The 21274-nt window shown below is 40.0% G+C and overlaps 2 protein-coding genes across 10 annotated transcripts in view; one reads left to right on the forward strand and one right to left on the reverse strand.

Moving 5' to 3' along the window:
• Positions 1–21274, forward strand: part of ITSN2 (intersectin 2) — an 80726-nt gene that overhangs the window by 46930 nt on the left and 12522 nt on the right. For 6 of the 9 annotated variants that reach the window (XM_071439680.1, XM_071439665.1, XM_071439707.1 and 3 more), the window contains exons 17-29: positions 365–445; positions 2141–2277; positions 3435–3880; positions 5078–5199; positions 6939–7114; positions 7392–7536; positions 7933–8138; positions 8950–9014; positions 9682–9848; positions 10147–10192; positions 10455–10576; positions 11373–11469; positions 12290–12481. In XM_071439680.1, the coding sequence (XP_071295781.1) occupies positions 365–445; positions 2141–2277; positions 3435–3880; positions 5078–5199; positions 6939–7114; positions 7392–7536; positions 7933–8138; positions 8950–9014; positions 9682–9848; positions 10147–10192; positions 10455–10576; positions 11373–11469; positions 12290–12481 (2002 nt within the window). Of the gene's footprint in view, positions 1–364; positions 446–2140; positions 2278–3434; positions 3881–5077; positions 5200–6938; positions 7115–7391; positions 7537–7932; positions 8139–8949; positions 9015–9681; positions 9849–10146; positions 10193–10454; positions 10577–11372; positions 11470–12289; positions 12482–17255; positions 20863–21274 lie in introns of those variants that run through there. The other 3 variants (XM_071439718.1, XM_071439729.1, XM_071439739.1) reach the window with 2 other exon arrangements.
• FAM228B (family with sequence similarity 228 member B) overlaps positions 1–21274 on the reverse strand; it is a 50712-nt gene that overhangs the window by 7006 nt on the left and 22432 nt on the right. The window lies entirely within an intron of this gene.

The following is a 21274-nucleotide window of genomic DNA, read 5'->3' on the forward strand; positions in this document are numbered from 1 at the left end:
AACTCTTGGCCTGCCTAAAAGCTCAGGCAGCTCTCACAGGGTAGCACTCATCCATTTAACTTTATTTGCCAGCTTGCTCCAAGTGGCACTGGTGGGAACTTTTTCCCTAGATAATGGATTGATGCTGGGCCAGCACAGGGGCTCTGCACTCTCCAGTAAAAAAAAGGCCACAAAAATTTGTAAATGTGTAAGGAATTCATTTTCTTTTTAAAAGTGGCTTATTGCAATGGGCATTTTCAGTTACTTGTTTGTTGCATGGCTTGCTGTGTTCAGTGGCTGCATCCACAGTTCAGTCTTCCCTAAAATATGTTTTTCAAAATACAGTGCAAAGATTAATTGGCTTTTTATCTACCTTATCTTACAGTGTGAGAATATGGATGATTCTGTTCTTCAGTGCCTTTTGTCTCTGCTAAGCTGTCTCAACAACCTCTTCCTCTTACTTAAGGTTATTTTCTAATCTTTGGCTTTTTTGTTTTTTAATTATTTCGCAATTTCTCTCTGCTTACCCTTTCTGTTTGGATGTACAACTTCTAATTAAATACATTTTCCCAAAAGAAAATCAGTAGGCTGCTTTTCTTTCTGCTAGCTTTTATATCCTCTTTAAGACTTAATATCCTTACCTGCTTAGAAATCCAAACTGCAGAATACTGAGAGCAAAATCCTGACTTTTAATTTTTTTGTTTCTTAATGGTCTGTTTTCTAAGTTGTTTCACCCAAACATTTTTCTTGTTAATTAACATGAACCAAAAATCAGTCTCAGATGGAAACAGTGTCTTCTCCCACTTTTCCATCTCTTGCTCTGTACCTGTAGCCATCCATCCTGAGCTGTGAGTCAGGTATTCAAGTTCTTGTCCGGGGTGCAGAATATGATATGGCAAACACAGTGCTGTCAAACCTCCAGATTAACCCAGTACTAAAAACTACTTGCTGTCTTTCAACATTACTTTTGTCTGCTGAGGTCAGAAATACTTTTAGAATAATGTATGAAGCAAAAAACCCAACAGAATTACCTAACTGAGCTTTTCGTTTTCCTTTGCTTGAGGGTTTTTCTGTCCTTAAAGGTAGAGAATTTTTCTCATGTAAGTTCACTTCCATAGTGTTCCTGAAATTCTGGGCAAAGTAAGAAGGAAAAATGTTCCCAGCTGAATATATTTGGGAAAAAATTGTAGTCAATTGCTTGATTTAGATTGTTGCTACAGAGACTTCCAATGACACAGCAATCTAAATTGTACCATATGCCTTAGGCAACGTGATTCTTGGTAGAGTTGCATATTGTAGTGGGAATGCTTCATTCTTAATTGCTTTATTTGTATTTATGAGATCAGATACAAAAAATCAGAGTTTACCTGTTGCATTGCTGTTGTACCTGTTGTATATCAGCAGGATTTTCCTAAGTAAAAAGACTGAACTATCTTAGAGATGTTTTGCAACAAGGTGAAGTACAGGCGAAAGTAATTCTATTATTGTTGATCTTTTTCAGTCTGTAAATTTAATTATCAAAAAGATACATTCTGATTTTTTGTTTGGAAAAAAAGATGGTTATCAGAGGGAGGTGGGATAGGAATTGAAGGATGTGTTTAGAAAGAAAAAGACTAAAACTGAGAAGGTTACAAGTACAGGAAAAGTCCAGTCAGAGTTAGTGCCTTTAAGCTGTGGTTTCCCACAGTGGTAAGACTGCTGGGTATATTTCTGAAGTTTTCAGTTTAAACATGGGACTGATCACTCAGGAAGCATCAAGGGTGAGCACCCTACTGCAGGATGCTTTCTCAGGTTATGGTACAGTGTTGGCTTTCAGCTGAAATCTGCCTCCTTGTAGTTACTTAAAATACAATTCACTGCCTTCAGAAATGTTGTGTTTGAACATTCAATTCTGCATCTTCCCCTCTCCTCTGTTGTATTTGGCATTTCCAGCAGGTGTAGGACTGGAAGGGCTCTTTGAAAGCCCAAATTACATCACTGACTTTGCAAACCTGCCATGTCCTTTTATACTTCCAATGATTTGACTTCCTTTGCAGTGACCTCCAAGGACTATTAATAACTTAATACTATTTTTGCCATTTGTATTAAAACTTGGTTGAAAAAGCATTAAATACCTGGATGGCTTTATTCCCTTTTATGTATTCCACTGTTCCCTCCCTAGGACCTGAGGGAAAGTTACAGCACACAGCAATTAGCCTTGGAGCAGCTCCACAGGATCAAACAGGACAAAATAAGAGAGGTACAAAAAAGAAGAGCTGAGCTGGCACAGAAGAAACGACTGGAAGATGAGGCTGCAAGGTAATCATGGCTGAGGGTGTCAGTGTGGCAGTGCTTAGAACAAAATAATGCTGTTGTGGCTTTTAAGATAAGATCTATGTTTTTAATGTAAAAAATACATCCTATGTTGCCTTAGAGGAAGCATTTTATGTCGAGTACAACTTGTGTAAGAGGGTTTGAATTTGAGATTTTCAATGGTTTATATTTGATTTGATTGAAGAAGCAGAGCTAGTGACCTTGTAGTGTGGGTGATTCATGGGCTTTGCTTATCACAGCATTTTTCTGCTCGAGATGAAGTTTCATAACATTGTGACAGTCTAAGAAAGCCATGTGCCATATGTGTGGTGATGGCCTGTTAATTTTTTGGTTGGACACAGCTGTGTGATGGAGTAACAGCATCCCTGCACAGCTCCTACTGCATCCTGCCACATGCTTGGAAACGCTAAAATGCCCATCAGAGGAGTGGATGTCCCACAGGAAATGGATGAAAAGGTCTCATCTAGACATTTTTAAGAAGATGGCCCAAAGGGTTAGGTCCTTTCTCTTCAGAAAAAAGGTCTTGACAGCTAAAATATTGTGTTGAATTGGATACTAACTTCTTTAGACAGCTGAGGCATAGGATAACATCTGAATAGTTACAGAGAGTACAGTCAGGTTTCCAGATCATGTCTGCTGCAGTGTGGTCCTGGCAGGGATAAGCACATTGGATAGATTACAAGTGCTGAAGGCAAAAATACCAAGCTGACAAGATCAGTATGCAAAGGCTATTTTTATCTATGTACCTGAGTGGAATTAATCTCTGTGGAAGTCATTGTTTCCAGTCAGAAGATTTGGATACTGCCTTGCTGGAGAGCTTAAATCCAGCTTGGTTCAATTATCAGATCAGTTCTTGCTCATCAGGATGCAGGTGGGCAGAAGTGCTTGTGAAGGCACTGCTCAGGTGATGGACTAAAATTATTGGATCTTAATCAATTTGTTATTTTTATGTGAAGCACTCTAGCATTCATGTTAAGCCATGGTCTGTGGCAGAGCTGATGACCCTGAGAGCAAGTGATCAATGTCATAAACTCAGTTTTGCTGACAAGTGTCACTGATTACTGTAGGAACACAGTCTCATTCATTTTTATGTGGATGTTCTCTTACCTCTCTCATTCTCTTACCTCTCTCATCTCTTCTAGGAAGGCAAAAAGGGAGAAGGAGAACCGATGGCAGGAAAATATCCGAAGGGAAGAGGAAGAGAAAAAGAAACGACTGGAGGAAGAACGAATGCAGGAAAAAGTCCAAGAAAAGCTGAAAGCTGAAGAAGCAGCTGCCATGATGAGGGAAAGGGAAAACAAACAACACCTTCTTGCAGAGGAGGAGAAAAATAGACAAGCCACGATCTCGAGGGAGGTGGAACAACAAAGGCAGAGGCAACTGGAAGAAGATAAAAGAAAACAAGAACAAATAGCAAAAGAAGCTGAGGAGAGGCGCAAGCAGAACGAGGAGATAAAAAAGATAAAAGAAGCAACCAACTCTCAAGAGGCGGAGAAACACACTTCTAAAATAAATATAAATGACAAGTTTGCAGATCTGTTGAAGCCAACAGAGGGGAAAAATCTTAAGCCACCCTGGAAAAATGAAGGTAATCTCAAAATCATTAGACTTTTGGACTTTTACTTCTCTGAGTGTTCTTTCACTCTTCAGGTGTACTATTATTGATGTGACCCTATGGCAGACTTCTTGCCTAAATTACAATTAAAAAGAACCCAATTAAGAAGAATCCTGTCTTTGTCAGTTACAAATGATCCTATAAACTGAAGTTACTTCTGTCAGTTTTCAGCACCTATGATTCTGATGACAAATCTTCCACTGATCATGGTCAACAAATAGCAGTTGCTGGGAACAGTAATATTTTAGGTTTTTCCTAGGGCTTGCACTTTCTTTCATTCAAACAGAATGCTAATATGGAGGGGGTTTGTTCATTGACGAGAGATGGGCAGGTAATGCTCAGACAACTGATTTCATAACAGTGAAATGTAGTTTATTTTTGCATTACTCAATGCCTTAAATGAAAAAACCCCAAAAACCTGAATGACTAGACCTAACTAGTTGTGGGACTTGGAAAAATAGTGCTTTAACAGTATTTTCACTAAGGGCATGTTTGATTTCATCCTTCATTAGTTCTTGTCAGTTTTTATTAGCCACTTTTCTCACTGAGTTCAGCAAGGATCAAATTAGAACAAGGCTGAAAGATATTTGCACACCTCAGCTATACCTTGTAAGACATTCCCTGTTTGCAACATCAGTCACTGACTTGGAGAATGGAGATGCAAAGAAAATAGAAATCGTGATATTTTGCTATTATAGGTTTCTAAATAAAATCTTCACAACATGCTGCTGAGCACTTCTTGTTTCAACAGTGGGATCTTTTCAACTTGGAACATTATAGTGCGTTAAATGAGGTTTTATTAAAGCACTGGCTTAGCCAGAGCAGCATGGCAAGGAAAGAGGAGAACATAAAAATTTCATTTTAACAATGTCTAGCAGGTGTCCCTGGCCATGGCAGGAGGCTGAAACTAGATGACCTTTAAGGTCCCTTCCAGCCCAACCCATTCTGTGTTTTTGTGATTTTTCCCCTGCAGAAGTCAATGCGTTTTGTTGTCTCAGTTACATTTCCATGATGGGTGTGTTAAATTGATGCCCTGGTGATCTCCTCTGATACCTGTGCTGTGTCTGGGGCAAGAACTGATATTCCTACCAGTTGCTTGGAGTGATGGGGCTCCAGCTGAGTGCTTGTCTCAGCTGTGTCAGAGTGGTAACTGGTTTTCTTACCTTCCAGGCAAGGCAGCTGGTGCTGCAGAGTCGAGGAATTCCGTTGCCTTGGTAAATTACAGAGCTCTGTATCCATTTGAGGCAAGGAACCACGATGAGATGAGCTTTAATACTGGAGATGTAATTCAGGTAAGATTGGCTATTCACATTTAACTTGCAAAAATTAACCTTTTTCTCTAGCCTTGAGATGCACAAAGTCTTAAGGGTCAAAAGCCTTGTGTTTGATATATTGTAAGGTTTACTCAAAATTTAAACTGGATTGCTGCTTTATGTTTTTCTAAACAGGTGAAATTAAGATCAGTTCAGCCAAAATATTTCTCTGAGTTTTACATATCCCAGATATTTTGACAATCTCTTTAAATATAAGAACAGTGAATGCTAGACATAAACTTTCTAAAATTAGTAGATCAGAAACAATGTAGTTGTTGCAGCTCATTGCACATGTACAAGTTGACTTCTGAGTGTTTGCTTGAAATATGAGTATAGTTAATAGACACATGAATTATTCATTGATGGCATTTGAATTAAAATCAAATTAGTTATATAACAAGTAGATGTGAGAGGTTCTTTTGAATCTTAATGCTGTTTCCAGTGTATTCTTAACAGACATTTCTGCCTGTCTGAGCAACCTGGTCTAGTGGAAAGTGTCCCTGCCCTTGGCAGAGGGTGTGGAACCAGGTGATCTTTAAGATCCCCTTCAACCCAAACCATCCTGTGAATCTGTGATTCTCTGAGTGTTCCCTTTATCAATCCTCCCTCAGGCAGACACTTGGAGTAATTTGTTCTGTGTCCATTTATTGCAGCACTTTTTGGAATTTGCTGTCTATAATATTACAGCAGGACCATAAGATTGGAAATGCCTTGTGGCTTCTCAGTTGAAGTCTGTGTTATTTCATGTATATTAGTTATTAGCACTTGTTTGAAAATCTTTGCCTGCAGGTGAATGGGTGAAAACTGATTACAACTGTGCTAATACAGTTTCTAATGTATAAGTATGTGTGGTTGCTCCTCATTCAGACTGTAAGTAATACAAGTAGGTGATAAGGAAGAATTTATAAAGCAATGTGGTACAAAATACTAAAACACTTGACTAAATTAGCTTTCAGTTTGACAGTGTTAAAGCATTTATTTGCATTTTCATACCGATGAGCCATGGAAGAGGGAACAAGAGAAGTAGGTTTTGCTTTGACTTCCCTCTCAGCTGTAATTGTATCATTGAACTGCTGATAACTGATTTCAGAAATAGGCTAACAGCTGCCACCTCGTCCTCCTCTGGCATCCCAAACCCCAGCTAAGCTAACCAGCTGATAATGTTTGATGGGCTGCTAATTTTTAGCCAATTTTCACTAACTGGCTAATTTGCAGCATAATGGAAGCTTCAGGATTGCAGTGAATGTTTAAGAAAGCTCTATACTTAATCACACAGTAAATAACAGAATTTTTGGAAGCAGTCAGCTGACAGAGTTAATTATATCTGTGAGCAGAACAGCAGCAGTTGTTTCCTGCTCTGCTGGGCTCACCAGCCCCTTCCTCTTGGCGGCACATTCAGCAGAATCCAGCACAATGCACTGGCATTTTTGGCAGGACAGGGTGGCTCAGAGGCACTGCATGACCCCCATGTGCACGTCTGGGGCCTGGCTGAAGCAGTGCAGAGTCCCTGAGTCTGTCTGCACCTGTGTCTGAAACCAGTGCAGCTGCATCATCACAGGGCAAAATCAGCTCAGATCTGCCAGGGCAGAGTGAAACTGCTGATCCTGGTGTGGGCACTGCCCCTGTTCAGGTGTGCCAGCAAGTGCTGACACAGCAGGTACCCTGCTTGTTCCATGCTGCTAATTCTCTTTCCTTTGTGTTTCTCCTCCTGTCTGTAGGTTGATGAAAAAACTGTGGGAGAGCCTGGTTGGCTTTATGGGAGTTTTCAAGGACATTTTGGTTGGTTTCCGTGCAATTATGTAGAAAAAATACCAGAAGGAGAAAAAGCTTTATCTCCTAAGAAAGCCTTACTTCCTCCTACAGTATCTTTATCTACTACCTCAGCTGCTTCAGAGTGAGTTGTTGTTATGTTTGTGTTTAAATTGCTTTTTCTAAATTTAGCTGGCACATAATGTGCTCTATAGTTTCACTTGGTTTTAAAATACAAAGACAGAAAACTTACTGAAGAACCTTCTTAAATGTCTTGGCTTGGAAAATTTAAGTATTTGATAATCTGCTTTGAATTGTATAGAATATCAGTTTTATAGATGTTGGAAAAAAAGTTCTCTGCTTGAGGTACTGTGTAAATAAAAGTTGTAATTTGATAACTATGCCTTGTGTTCAATTTGCAGACCACTTTCACCAAGTAAATCTGCAGAAGAATCTGATTACCAAAACATCCCCTTTTCCAGCCTGAATGTTAACACAGCCTGGCAGCAGAAATCAGCTTTTACTCGTACTGTGTCCCCTGGATCTGTTTCACCTGTTCATGGACAGGTACCTTGTGCAGAACTTGATGTATTTCAGATTCATCTTAATGAAAATGATTTAAAGGAAAACCAGAACATCACACAACTTTGCTAGTGCTGGGTGCACTGAATGGGCTGGAGGATTAAGAAGCTCATCTAAATATTCTACTAGTGTGCATTGATATAATTCCAAATATTTCCAGGGACCACTGAGCAAGAGCACTCATCTTCCATAATTCTAAAATAATTTTCACCTACAATTAGACACAAAAGATATTTCTAACAAATAAGAAACTGCATTGATGTAAACAAAGTTATTCAGCCATCACTTAGGAATGAAGTTGCTTAACCTTCAATAAAAGATACACCAGTGTTTTTAACAGCTGGGGCAGTGTGGTCAATCAGCATCACTTCTGTCTTACAGGGGCAGCCTGTAGAGAACCTAAAAGCACAAGCACTTTGTTCTTGGACTGCAAAAAAAGATAACCACTTGAATTTTTCAAAGAATGACATCATCACTGTCCTGGAGCAGCAGGAGAACTGGTGGTTTGGAGAGGTACATGGAGGAAGGGGTTGGTTTCCAAAGTCCTATGTCAAGCTCTTACCTGGGAGTGAAACCAAGAAAGAGGAGTAAGTGTGACTTTTGTTGTTTTATTCATCAATTTGCAAAAAGAGGTGGTTTAGAATGCAAAATTCTTGCAGTGATTTAGTGTGCAGAACATAAATGCCATTTAGAATTTACACTGTGTCATTTTAGTCTTTTATTATTTCATTCTGGCAAGCCAAGTAATGTTGGGCTCACTGCTGTGTAACTACAGACAGTCTTGCTGGCTGAGTGCTGTGAAGCATCAGTGGTGTTTGATTATTCATCAAGTGCCAGACTTTTTGTTCATTACCAGGTCTCCTCTCTTGCAGTGCAGTTGCATTCTGCCTCTAAAGGTGCCAATTTTTAAGTGACCCAAAACTAATTGTAAGCTCTGCACAGAGCAGTAGTGTGGTTTTCTTCACTTGAAAAGATTATTATGCCTGTTCTAATGCTCCAGGGTACCCGTTCAGGTAAAGTCTGGTTACTGCTGGGATGGCTGCACCATGGTGTGTAAATTGTTCTGCTCATGTATTTTGCTAAAACTTCTTAGAAATTCTTTAGAATAAGAGAATTTAGTCAAAATCTTTAATTTACTTCTTTTGAATAACATAATTTGTGAATGTATTTCTTCGCTTTTATCACATTATATTTTTAAGTGGTGTGCTCTTGGGTGCCATAAATAGATTATATATCAGTAATACTTGGCACTGTTTGATAGGAAAGTCTTTGTAGTTAATTCAGAGTCAGTACCATCTCTGATATAACCAAAGTGATCTTGGTCTCATGTGAATTGAGAGATTTGCTCTTGATCAGTCTCTTGGTAACACAAAGCTTTTTTTTCCCTTCTTTCTGCAGACCAGAAGCTATTTATGCAGCTGTAAACAAAAGGCCTTATACCCAGAATTACACAGCAGGAGAGGGTAAGAGAGCATGAAAAATGCCAACTAATGCTACAGTCTGGTTCTGCTCAATGACTTGTAAATGAAGCTCAGTTTGTGAGGAGTTTCTGAGCAGCACTTTGAATGCTTGTCCAAAACAGACAGTGCAAATGTTCAGCTATTGATACAAAAGTACTAAAATAGGTTCTAAAATAGGAAGGTTATAAGTAATTCAGGTTGAGCATAGGCCTAGGTTCTCTTATTAAGACTTCTGCTCGAGCCTGAATATATGTCTGAAAACCCATAAGCAGAGTTCTCTTCCTGCTGCTCTCTACTGTGTTATGCTGTTCTGTAAAGTCATGAGAAAAAATTTTTAAACTCCTGAATGTGGATCGTTCTCTTGCAGTCAGTAAGGAGCAGAGAAAACAAGTATTACTGTTAAAAATGTCTAGTGTATCTCCATGCTTCCCTGATTATATTGTAATTGCAGCTGTGTTTTTTCATTACAAAGTTGTGTACCTGTAGGAATAAATGTGAGTTCAGCCAAGCAGGTGGACAGGTCAGTTCACAGACTTGTGAAGGTGTGATCCCTGTTATGAGCACACTGTTATGATCCCTGTTGGGCACACACTGGAGAATGCTGATACCCTTTATCTGCACCTCTGTGCCCCTCTGAAGCTGTGCTCTCCCCTGTGTGCTCCCTGCACAGAGTACATTGCCCTGTATCCCTACTCGAGCTCTGAGCCCGGAGACCTGACGTTCCTGGAAGGGGAGGAGATCCTGGTGACCCAGAAGGAAGGGGAGTGGTGGACCGGGAGCATCGATACCAGAACTGGAATCTTCCCCTCCAATTACGTCAGACCAAAAGATCCAGATGTGAGTTCAGAATCTGAGAATTAACAATCCTCAATGTGTCTTCTCTCCATTTTATTCTGTTGGCACCCAGCTCCCACACAGGGATTTTGAGCATAGGTTAATATGCTTGACAGGAAAGAAAATCCTTAGTAGCTTGAGTGCTAAATCAGAGCTGTAGCCAGTGTCACACTGCCTCTCTCTCTGTACAGGATGGTGATCTGTTAAATATGGGTTTAAAGTTAAAATCTCCATGTGCTTTTAGTGTAAACTGTACTGGTTTTATTGCACATTAAAGGTGATTGTTGTTCTGTCTTTGTAGGCTTCTAGCTATGCTGGCAAAACTGGAACAATAAATAAGAAACCCGGTAAGTGTCTGACAACCTTTTAACATTTAAGACTGTTTCTTAAGTAACTCTGAGTATTTAGGTTCATTGCAGTGTTTAATGGTGGCTGATGTTCTTAGCTGCAAGTTGTGTATCAGAATATTTCTGTGGATCCAGCTCTTACTGCAGGTTCTAAAATAGGAAGGTTATAAGTAATTCAGGTTGAGCATAGGCCTAACTATGGGAAGGCCTATGCTCAACCTTAGGCCTAAACTAACAAGTGCAATTACTGCTTTCTTTCCAGAAATCGCTCAGGTTACTACTGCCTATGCTGCATCAGGAACTGAACAGCTCAGTCTTGCTCCAGGACAGCTGATACTTATTCTGAAGAAAAATGCCAGTGGATGGTGGCAAGGAGAGTTGCAGGTAAGTGATTCAAGGAGGGATAATTGTACCTTCATGAATGGCAAGGAGGTGCTCTCAGGTTTAATTCAAAAAAACAACTAAGTATAGAGTTATAGAAAAGCTGGTCAGAAAGTTATCCTGTATAAACCAAAGGGGAAGAGAAACTGTATGGTGGATTTTTTTTGTTTGTTAGATTGGTTGGTTGGCTTTTTTAAACTTTGGGTTGCTGGGGGTTTTATGGTTTTTTTAGAGTCAATTTTCTTGGTCACATAGAATAGTAAAACTGTCGATTAACAGGCGGGAGGAGGAAGAGATGAGTTGACAGTTACTTAATTGGTTAGGATTTAATTGGTGAAACATTAAACTGTGAAGTTATTCTAATGAAGGAACAGGTGGGTTTGGAAGCTGGAGTTGGAAGCTTCTTTAATGCAAAAGTTCTGTTCCCACTTCTCTCCTTTCCCCACCTAAATTTAAGAAGAATGTCCTGTTAAAGTGCCTTTGACCTCATTAGAAACTCTGGATATGATGCATAGGTGGAATATTCATAGAACAAATTTTCACCCCTACATTTGAGTTGTGCTCTGAAATCTCACTTAAAAATTTTGGATGAACATATTAGGGTGCAGCTTTATCTGAATTACATTGTTTTATGCTTTAGTCAGATTTTTGTCTTTTGAGATTCATTCAGTAGCTGTTTAGAAGCCTGACTTCTTGTCTTCTGTTGGGAAAAATCTGTGACATATATGTTGCATTTTTTTTCCAGTCTATGGACTATTCAGTTTTTCAGTTGTGTAATAACCATTATGAACATTTACAGGCAAGAGGGAAAAAGAGACAGAAGGGATGGTTCCCTGCCAGCCATGTGAAGCTGCTGGGTCCAAGCAGTGAAAGAACCACATCAGCTGCTCCCTCAGGTGAAAAAAAGAGATTTTGTATTTAATTTAGAATTTTATGTAACTATTTCAAATGTCCATGTATCTGTGAGGGTCAGGCATCCATCTTCTGGGCTTTTAAATTTTGATGATTGCTCTGAAGAGCCATAATCTTTTTTGGAAACCCTATGTTTCCAAGTGCTAGCAAAAATCTTAAAGCTAGCAAACATTGGCAAACCACATGGAATTACATGCACTGCTTCTTACAAAGAGGGAGACTAAGCAAATTTTCAGGTTATTTCTAGGTTTTTCCATTTGAATGGTTGGGTACAAATGAGGCTATTTCACAGAAAATGAGATTTTTTGCTTCTATGTGCTTAAATTATGCTGTTCTCCACAGCTAAGAGTTGCTTATACAACAATTTCCTGGGTTTTACTGGACAATACTTCCCTGTGACTAAAACAGCAACTCATGATTAGCTAATGCATGTTTCCTCTTCCTCTGCCACATTTTCCCCACAAGTGTCTGCAGTAAGATAATCAAACTCACTCTCTTTTCAGCCAGTAAAAGAGAGGAGGATACTTGATTACACTTTAAAGTGTTTGGAAGGCCAGTAGATGCAGTCCATTCATTATAGAAGTTCACAGATATATAAAGTGGAAGTAAGAATTACTGGCTGGGTCAGTTTTAAACAAGTAAAAGAAAAGGGAAGGCAGTTCTCTACCAAGATAAAATCATGTGGCATATTTCTCATGCAACAGTGCATGTGAGATGGTTGTTTCTTTCCTGTGGTTTTGTAAAACACTGGGAAAACAGTTTTAACACTGGTATAACTCCATTCTGCTCTTCTTTCCTTCCCAGTGTGCCAGGTGATAGCCATGTATGATTACACGGCCAACAATGAGGATGAGCTCAGTTTCTCCAAGGGGCAGCTGATTAATGTGCTGAACAAGGATGATGCTGACTGGTGGCAAGGAGAAATCAATGGAGTGACAGGTCTCTTCCCCTCAAACTATGTGAAGATGACCACAGATTCCGATCCAAGTCAGCAGTGTAAGCAACCTCTATTTTTGATTAATTTTGTTTCTTCATTTCAAAGGTGCATTGCTGTTCTCCTACTTTGTGTTTGGAATTCGGTGTTCCAGGCATCAGCTGAATTGATTACTACTTCAAGTACTCCTTCTTTAAATTCTTTTTTATAGTACAAGGTGCTTTAAACCCTTTTCCAGTTAACCTACAAGCAACCAGCACATAACCAACCAGCCAGTGTAGGATAGCAAGAATGCTGTAGGGTGAGCTAAAAATACTGGAGTGGGTAGGAGTTCTCCTTCCAACAAGATTCTGGTAATTAACATGGACTGGGAAGCAGTGCAGACACACTGCAATTACAGAACTTGCTCAAGTTTTGTAAAATAAGGAAAAGTGCTGTAGTAATTTTAACACATATATCAGTTAAGTAAAAATACCCATAAAAAGGATAGGAAAGAGATTTTGGCATTAGCACGTGGTCTGTCCTTCTCCTGGCTCCCAGCATTCCAGCTGTCATCCAGTCCTGAGAAACAAGATATATGTCAGGACATAGGCTGAGGTGAAAATTACCAGCAGCAGGCTGAGAACTGGATCCCAAACTGTACACCTGACAGTCAGCATCTTCTCTGCATTTTTAGCACATAAACACAGTAAAGGTTTCTGGTGCCCCCTACACACACCCTGGTTTTTGCCCCCTGTCCCCAGAGAAAATTCTCCTCCCAGAGAAATTTAGCACAATTTTTACTCTGTCAGCTTTTCATCCTGTGATTAAACCAACTTTTACATCAGCCCAGTGGGTTTGGGAGCACACCATGATGCCAGAGTTGCTGCTTTGACACAACAGACCTTGTCCCTTCACTTGCTGTTTTCCTCCAGACAGTGTTTGGAGTTCTCTTGGGATAAAAACACCCATCTGGAAATCTGGCTGAGCCTCACTCTTGTTAGCCTGTAGCTACTGTAGGATCAGTCTGCACTTCAGATTTGATCTCATAGTCATGTTCTTACAGAAAAATTCACAAACTCATAATGAAGGTACAGCTTGGGTTGGAAAGTAAAAATATTTTCCCTGGGTAACTTGTTATGGTTCCTGGGCAAAAGAGAGTGTGCACCATTCTTGAGGTTTTCTTTTTAGCTAAATTACTTCTGAGCTCATATTTTTGATAACATATTGTTCTGGCTTTTTTTTTTAATGTCTCTGGCCAATGTGGTTGGGATGTCAGAAACTTCTGGATTTAGATTGAATTTAACATTCTTTGATGAGACATAGCTAAATCATTAAAATGGTCCTTTGAAAGCTTTAATTTGTTTGCAAATCTCACTTTTAAAGAAACAGTATAGACTATACCAGGTGGGCTATAAAATTAAGATTCTGGCTGAGTATTAAAACTTAGGAATTTTCAAAAATTATAGAGGTAGCAGCTTGCCACACCAGGTGTGTTATTTCAAGTTATGTTGTTGAATATGACAAATGCAAGGTCATCACATAAACCACTGATTTTCAGCAAAAGCCATGATAAGACCATGCTGTAATTGGAAATTTTCTGGATAATAATTTTTTCTCATTGTTTGCTGGTACATCATTAAGTTTTCCCTCAGATTTCAGTGATGTGAAATAAGAGTATTTCCATCCACATCAAACAGGCTTTTGACAAAGGTAGATGTGCATCAGGTCATCTGTACCTGGCCATTAAACTTTTCTCTAATCACTACTCTATGAAGCAGTTCTACAAAATCCACCTACTGGTGAACAAAGAGAATGTTGAATTTATTCTCATTTTTTCAGATTCTCTCAGGATTTCAAATAAGCTAAGTTCCACACTAGTTTTGTGCTGGGATTTGCCACTCTGTTGTGATATAGGCATTTGGAAACTTAAGGAAAAATCCTGACTCAAGCCCAGAGCCTGCACAAACCCAGCACAGCTCAGGAGCTCTGTTCAAATACCATTTCCCAGATTTCAGCTGGGTTGCTGCTGCTGCTGGTCAGTTGTGTGAGCAGTAAGCCACTGCTCTGTAGCTCTCCTCTGTAACCAGAGGAATGTTAAATGTGTCCTGAATGAACTTCCAAACTTCCTTGGGTTTCCTTACAATATTTTTGCCTCTTGTTTAAACAGAGTAGAGAAACTATCACGAGTATTCTTGTGAAATCACTAAGGAATTGTCCCACAGAAATGTTGCTGTGGCCCTCAACAGAACAGCTTTGAGATATGAGAGAATATAATTTTAAAAATGCATTGTTGCATTTCAAAGAACTGCTGATCTGAGTATTATAATGTCTCTGTTGAATAATAGCAGTTTTTCCTACTGTTTTTCCTAGAACAAGTATGATGGTATTGGAAAGGAAACAGGCAAATTTGATTTACTCAGATAGGTTTGTAGTTCAGGAAAATTGTGGGTTTTCCCCCAGATTTAAAGACCTTTGTATCTGGAGTCTTTTCTGGGAGTTATTAGTTGTAGCTGTAATGGCAAACTTCCCCAGCAAAGAGGAACTGGGGTCAGTGAGATGTCCCTTCTCTTAAGTTGCTGACATAGCTCTGTGAACAGAACAAAATCACTTTTCCTCTTGGTGTAGCTGTACATCCTGGCATAGGACCCTGCAAGGAAAGGAAAACAAAATGACTTCAGGGTGTTGTAGGTTTGTTTGTCTCTTAAACATGGGGTGATTGCAGAACACAGGACAGTTAAGTAGTGTTCCTGGTGACTGTGGTGGTGGTTAGACTTGCTCCTGTTTTAATTACAGTTTTAATAGCCTTTTTTCTAATGTTTGCACAAAAGCCATCATAAATAATAAATATACTCAGCAGGTTTCAAAATAGATTTAAAATAAATCTTTGAGTGTTTGCATAACCATGCAGGATCAGATCTTGTGTGTTGCTAGTACCTCTCTAGTGCCAGGTTCTCTTTCCATCCTTTCCAAAGTGTATGTAAGGGGCAGTAGGCATGGTGCTCTCACCACTTCACAGTTCTTCCCAGTGCCCTGGTCTGGGGATAATTTTATTTTGGCCAGTCTTCATCTGCTTTGCACTTGGAAACTTGTTCTCTTATTATTTGTTGGCTTTTTCAATGAGGTACCTTTTCAAGTTTGTAATCCATGGAACCAGTGTGAAGTGTGTCATTTTGTTTTCTTTAGTTGAGATTTTCTCCCCTCAGGTAAATCTCAACCATTAAATGTCAAGAGTCAGGTCTTTGCTGTGTTACCAGGGTCTGACAAAGACACATCTACCAAGTTCTCTTCCCATTCCTCCCAAGGGATATTTAAGGTGGGGTAGGCAGGAGAGAAGTGTAAGGAGGGAAAACAGCTGCTCCAGCTGTGTCTGCATACTTGGTTGCTCAATGTCTTCTGGTGTTAGAGATCAGTTCATCCCTCAGAGATGTTCTTGCTCAAAGCTGGACAGCTCAGCCTGTGCTCCATGTGCAGAGGGGCTTTTGGTTCATCCTGAAGTATCTCATCCCATGAGATTCTCAGAGCTGAATGTTGTGCCAGTTCTTTCTGCTCTAATCTATGTGTAGTGACTGTTTCCTTTTCACTCTTTGTGCTTTCCATAGCCCAGCACTGCTTCAATCCTCACACATCAGAGTTGCTCCTTCAGGTGCTCACCCTGAGCTCCAGGCTGTTGTTTGTAGCAATATCTCTAGACCTACCTCATTTTTGTCTTCCCCAAACCTTACTTATGGATGTGACATGTCGGAGACATGAGGCAAGTCCTGCAACAAGGATCTGTATATCCAGAAGTTGATTTCCATGCACAAAAGATCTTCAGTAATTCCTGTCCCCACTGTCAGGTGGATGAAGCTGACTCACTTTCAGGGGTGTTCATAGTGAAAAAATGACTTCTGAACTAAGGTGCTCATGGCTGGTGCATTTCTGTGTCTGTATGGACAGCACATTTGGAAGTTCTCTAGCTCTTGCCAAGTAACTTCTCTTTGTGGAGTAGCAGTTCATGGTAGCAGTGGCTTTGAGGTGTTGCCTGTTGCAGTTCCACATTGATATTAATGCATGAGGATTAATTATTTATTCTGATTTTACTCAACAGCTCCAGAATTTTACCTCTTACAGCAAAGATCAAATATGAAATCAGTCCCTTACTTCATAGTGATATAGTGACTTTGTGTTTCTAAAACTATTTGGTGAATGTCAGTCGGGCTTGATAACACTTCCAGGTTGTAATCCTGGGGTCTGGAATAGTCTCTGGATTGCCCACAAGGTGTGTCCCTCTTCAGACCATGTAGCCCTTGGGGTCTGAGGGATGTGGTACCTCCTGTTCCATGGACACATAAGACTAGAGGCAAGGTTTTAATTTCTTTCAGGCTCAAACAGAATTGAACAGGTTAATTTGTATGTGCTGATATTAATAAATTCCAATGAGATTTTTTGTTACAAGTTTACTTTTTATCTGGTTTTCTAATGTCCCTGTAGAAGTTTCTCAAGAGAGATTCTGGTTTTGTTGAGATTCCAGGGAATTTGCCATTGCCTTTAAAAAAACCCTTAGGGCTTGACCTTGTGTTGAAGTCTACATGACAGAAGTTTTCCTTAGGAAGAAACTTTTTGTTCAAATGAATGAGCTGCAGGGATTTTCAGAGTCAGCCATGGCTGGTCATAAGTAGTTAAATTTGTGTGTTTATAAGTATGAAACTGCAAGGGTGGAAGCTTGTGATGTCTGTTCCCAGAAAGTTGAATGTTCATCATTCCTTTCTGACCTTTTTGGTGTTGTTCTGTCTTTGTCCGTAGAATTCATATGTTTCACTCTTCAAATTTATGTTCATTTTATCCTTCTTTTTTTTTTGTTTTTTTTTTTTTTAGGACCCAATGTTGTCTTCCAGTGTGAAAGCACCTCAGAGACCCACTATCCAAGTTTGACTAGCGTGGAGGCAGGGTGGCCAGCCCTGCTCACGTGTCTGACACAATCCTTTTGCTTCGTTTGAACGTTAGATCCAACCAAGAAATTAGGTTTTCGTGGGTTTTCTTCTAATCTACAGTTTCAGTGGATTTGTAAAAGCAGAAAGGATAGTGGGTCTTTGTGTGGCTTTCACTGCTGTTCATTCTTGTTTCCTTTAGTATTTCCTTTGGGATTGATAATCGTAGTCATTAGCATGCATAATCAAGTATTGTTTGCATGGTGGGATTGCAGACACACAAAGACCCACTATTTGCACAGTTTATCTGAGCTGTTTGGAATGGGCACTTGTGTTCTTTTAATGTTATTATGTACATATTTTGCAGAATTAAAATGTTCATTGATTATTGTTCTAATGGACTTGTTTTAATCTCTTACATACTGAGCTTTTAAAATTGGGGGCCTTTGTGGCTCATCCAGATACAAACCCTACCTGTGTGCTGCTGATAGTCACTGTGATTACAAACATGCTACAGGATCTAAGGGTTAGATCTGGTGCACTCCATCCAGCCTTTTCACACCCTTTTTAACAGGGGAACTATTAGGTGTAGAGTGGAGGATATTTTAATGGTTTTTCTTCCTTCACAGTAGTACTATGGCAGGAATTCAGGTTGTTTTGGCTCAATCCATTCTATCCCTAAACAGCCTCCTTCCTTAAATTCTGATCATTCATATTTGCTTTCAGTTTTGGCAGATGTGCTTAGTTGCTGCAGTAAGTACTTGCACAGCCTCTGTGTGACCAGGCCCTTCCCCTGCCCCTTCTTTTCATTAAATAGTTCATGGTACTGAATTGTTTGTCTCTGGCTGTGGCCTGCAGTGACGTTTAAAGTACTGTCTGAAAGCTGCTGCTCTTCCTCCTGGTAAACAGAGCAGCAGCCTAGTGCAGAGGTAACCTCACTGAGGAGGTGTTGCCAGGAGAGAGACACTAAGAGAACCTGGAGTGAGGGCAGAGCATTTGGGTTTAGGATGGAGCTGTGCTCCTCAGCCCACAGTCCTGGCCTTGGAAATGCAGTGCAGTATGAGCTGCCCTTGTCTTACTGTAATGTTTGGAGGGAAGGACGAACTTGTAAGCTTGATTCCCCTTTAAATAAAAGGATTAATTTGATTCTAGACTACTTCTCTGATTAAATAGTTCTGTGCTCTTGTAACAACAAGAGAGATCTCTAGACACAGTATTTAATTTAGTTGGTTTCCTCAACTTGGTTATGAAACAGCAAAGGTCACTTATGCAATCAGAAATGTTTACAAAACAAACTGCTTGTTTACTATATAGACATATATATATATAGATGAATGTTGTGAAGGTACTATCAGGAAAAGGTTAATCCAATTGCAGAGATTTAAAAGCCTTTCTCCAAAATCCCACGTTATGTATTTATATCCTTGATCAAATAATGTATATGTGCCCTTTAGTTCGGAGATGTATCTTCTGTGCAATACGGATATGCCATGTGCCTACAGAAAACTACAAATGGGTTTTTATTCTGGATGTATTTTGTCTGAACCAGTATTTTGTTATAGAATGAAATCATGTTGTTGTAGGCAAATAATGTGCTAGATAATCCTTTGAGTATTTCAAATGACTTGATTTCCTTCTGAAACCACGTTTTAAGTGTTTCTACTAAAATACACTACTCACCCAGAATTGCCTTCTGTGAATTCTGTCTTGGAAATCCTGTTTAATACAGGCTGAAATGTGTTGTGCTGCATCAGTGGCATCAAGCAGTCATGTACTGTAGTCTAAGAATTAGGTGATCTTCTAAATTATGTAATTTCTAAAAGGCAGAAAGGCACTGTTCATCTGTGGGAATTGAGCCACACTGACAATCAATGTTGAGTCAGTTTTCCTTGAATACTATATTACTACTAATTGTCTTTGAAATATTAAAAACAACTTCCCATCCTCACTGAGGTATTTGAGGAATTTTCCAAAACAACGTGGCATTTTACTAATTTTTAAATTTTTTAACTGATACATTTAGAGATTACAGTACTGTTGGCAAAGTTTCACACAAGTAGTAGCCCTGTGTTGTTGTGTAGGTATGAGCACTGATAATTATTGAAACCTCTGCCTCCAAGTCTGAACTGAAAAGTATTGAAGTGTGAAGCATTTTGTGCTTTCACAGCTATCTTTTCATGTTTCAGTATCACCTGAGTATGCTCTAAATTCTCTTAAGTGTAATAATAAATATAATAATAATAAAAAAATACACCTTAATAATGCTGAGAGGGACATAGTCCCTGCCTTCAGTATTCATCTGTATTGCAGAAATCTGCGTAGCACAGCTCCAGCACAGTTGCCTGAGAGCTCTGCTCTCCTGCACAGTGGTGCAGAAAGAGTTGGATACACGCATCAGATCATGCAATGCCAAGGATGTATTTACAGCGAGATTATTTAAAAATAATATTCTGTGTCAATGAAGCAGTGTGGCTGTTGGAAGTTGCATTTAAATCAGACTTTACTTTTAAAAATGCAACTTTTTCTCTAGTTATGTGCAATCCACCCCTTTGTTGATAAAAGACCGTAGAGTTGAGTTCAGCTGGTCATCTCAGCCAGTCAAGAAAAATCACCCTAATCTGGGTGAAAAATGTTGGCTGTGGAGCGAAGGGCAAGGTGGAAAACAGAGTCCTTTGCTGAACTCATGGTTCCCAGGCAAGAGCTGAGAGTCTAAATGTTGCTGAGAGCCACACAAGGTTAAAAAGTAAAACTGAAGCCAACATGGAAAGCAAAATACGCTGTTTGCTGTTGCCTGCAGTGTGGTACTTGCTAAATGTTGTTTCCTGTGGGCCAGCAGAGAATAGGGGCCCTGGTGTCACAAGGGTGAGAACCAAACAGTGCTGTAAATGCACAAGAAGAGGTACCAAAATGCTGCTTCTGTAACTGTCTGGTTTGCATAATGGACTAACAAACTACAGAAACCCGGTTTGACACAAGCTTAGTTCCTGCTCCAGAGCTGGATCCATGCAGGAAGGCCTTGTGCCACCCCTGGGACCAGAGGCAGGGCTGGCTGTGTGAGGAGCCCGCGGTGCTGAGGGCTGGAGCACCCAGAGTTCTGTCTCCACGTGCTTGATGGTGCAGTCAGGAGCATAAGGCACAAAGCTCCATCAGAGAGTTGCACACTAATAACTGAAACATCTCCCTCTGGTCACTGAACATTTCTGCCATCTCAGAGCTTTGTCAGATCGTATCCCTGTGTGATTCTCCCGGGCAGGGTTGGAACACCTGTAAATAAGTCTGCTGGTAGGAATGCCAACACTCCTTGGCCTGCAGCGGAAGCTGCTGCAGGGTTGTGCTACTTCAGTGTAATGACCCCATAAAACTGCTGTGTTCTGGTGTGTGCTGCCTTAAAGCCCCTCCTTGTCCTTCCCAAGCTTGAGTGTCACTGTGGGATGGTTGCTGAGATGTGCAAATGCAGGCTGTGCTTAGCATGAGGCAATTGTTCACCTTTGGATTTGAACAAAGTTGTAAGATAACTATGCAAATGTATTTTATTAAAGGGACGCATAAAAGGATCTAGTTTGTCTGTTGTGGTTTTTTTGTCCATCTGGGGAGGATATTTTTTCCCAGCTGAATAGCTTGGAATGAGCATTGTGTCAGCTGTGATGGAGTGACTTGATTTTGCTTTTTACCTCTTGAAAATTGATTCATAAATTTCCTCTGTTTTTACTGATTAGGGGAAATTGGCTAGAAGTTTTTATTATTTCTCCCAGGGCCTGATGGAAACTGCCTTTTCCACAGTAGCAGATTTATTGTTTTAGTTCCTTTTGTGGGTTTCAGAGGCTGCTGGTGGCTCCAGGAGTGACAGGAGTGTTGGCCTTGTGTGTGGCTGCAGAGCTGGCACCTGGCTGTGCTGGTGTCCCCTGATGTCATCAGCTGCTCCCTGGCTGTCCTGAAGGGACTGTGCCAATGCCAGCCCTTGGTCCT

The sequence above is a fragment of the Agelaius tricolor genome, unplaced genomic scaffold, assembly GCF_023055355.1.
Source record: "Agelaius tricolor isolate 1412-34295 unplaced genomic scaffold, bAgeTri1.0.p SCAF_1, whole genome shotgun sequence".
Lineage (NCBI taxonomy): Eukaryota > Metazoa > Chordata > Aves > Passeriformes > Icteridae > Agelaius > Agelaius tricolor.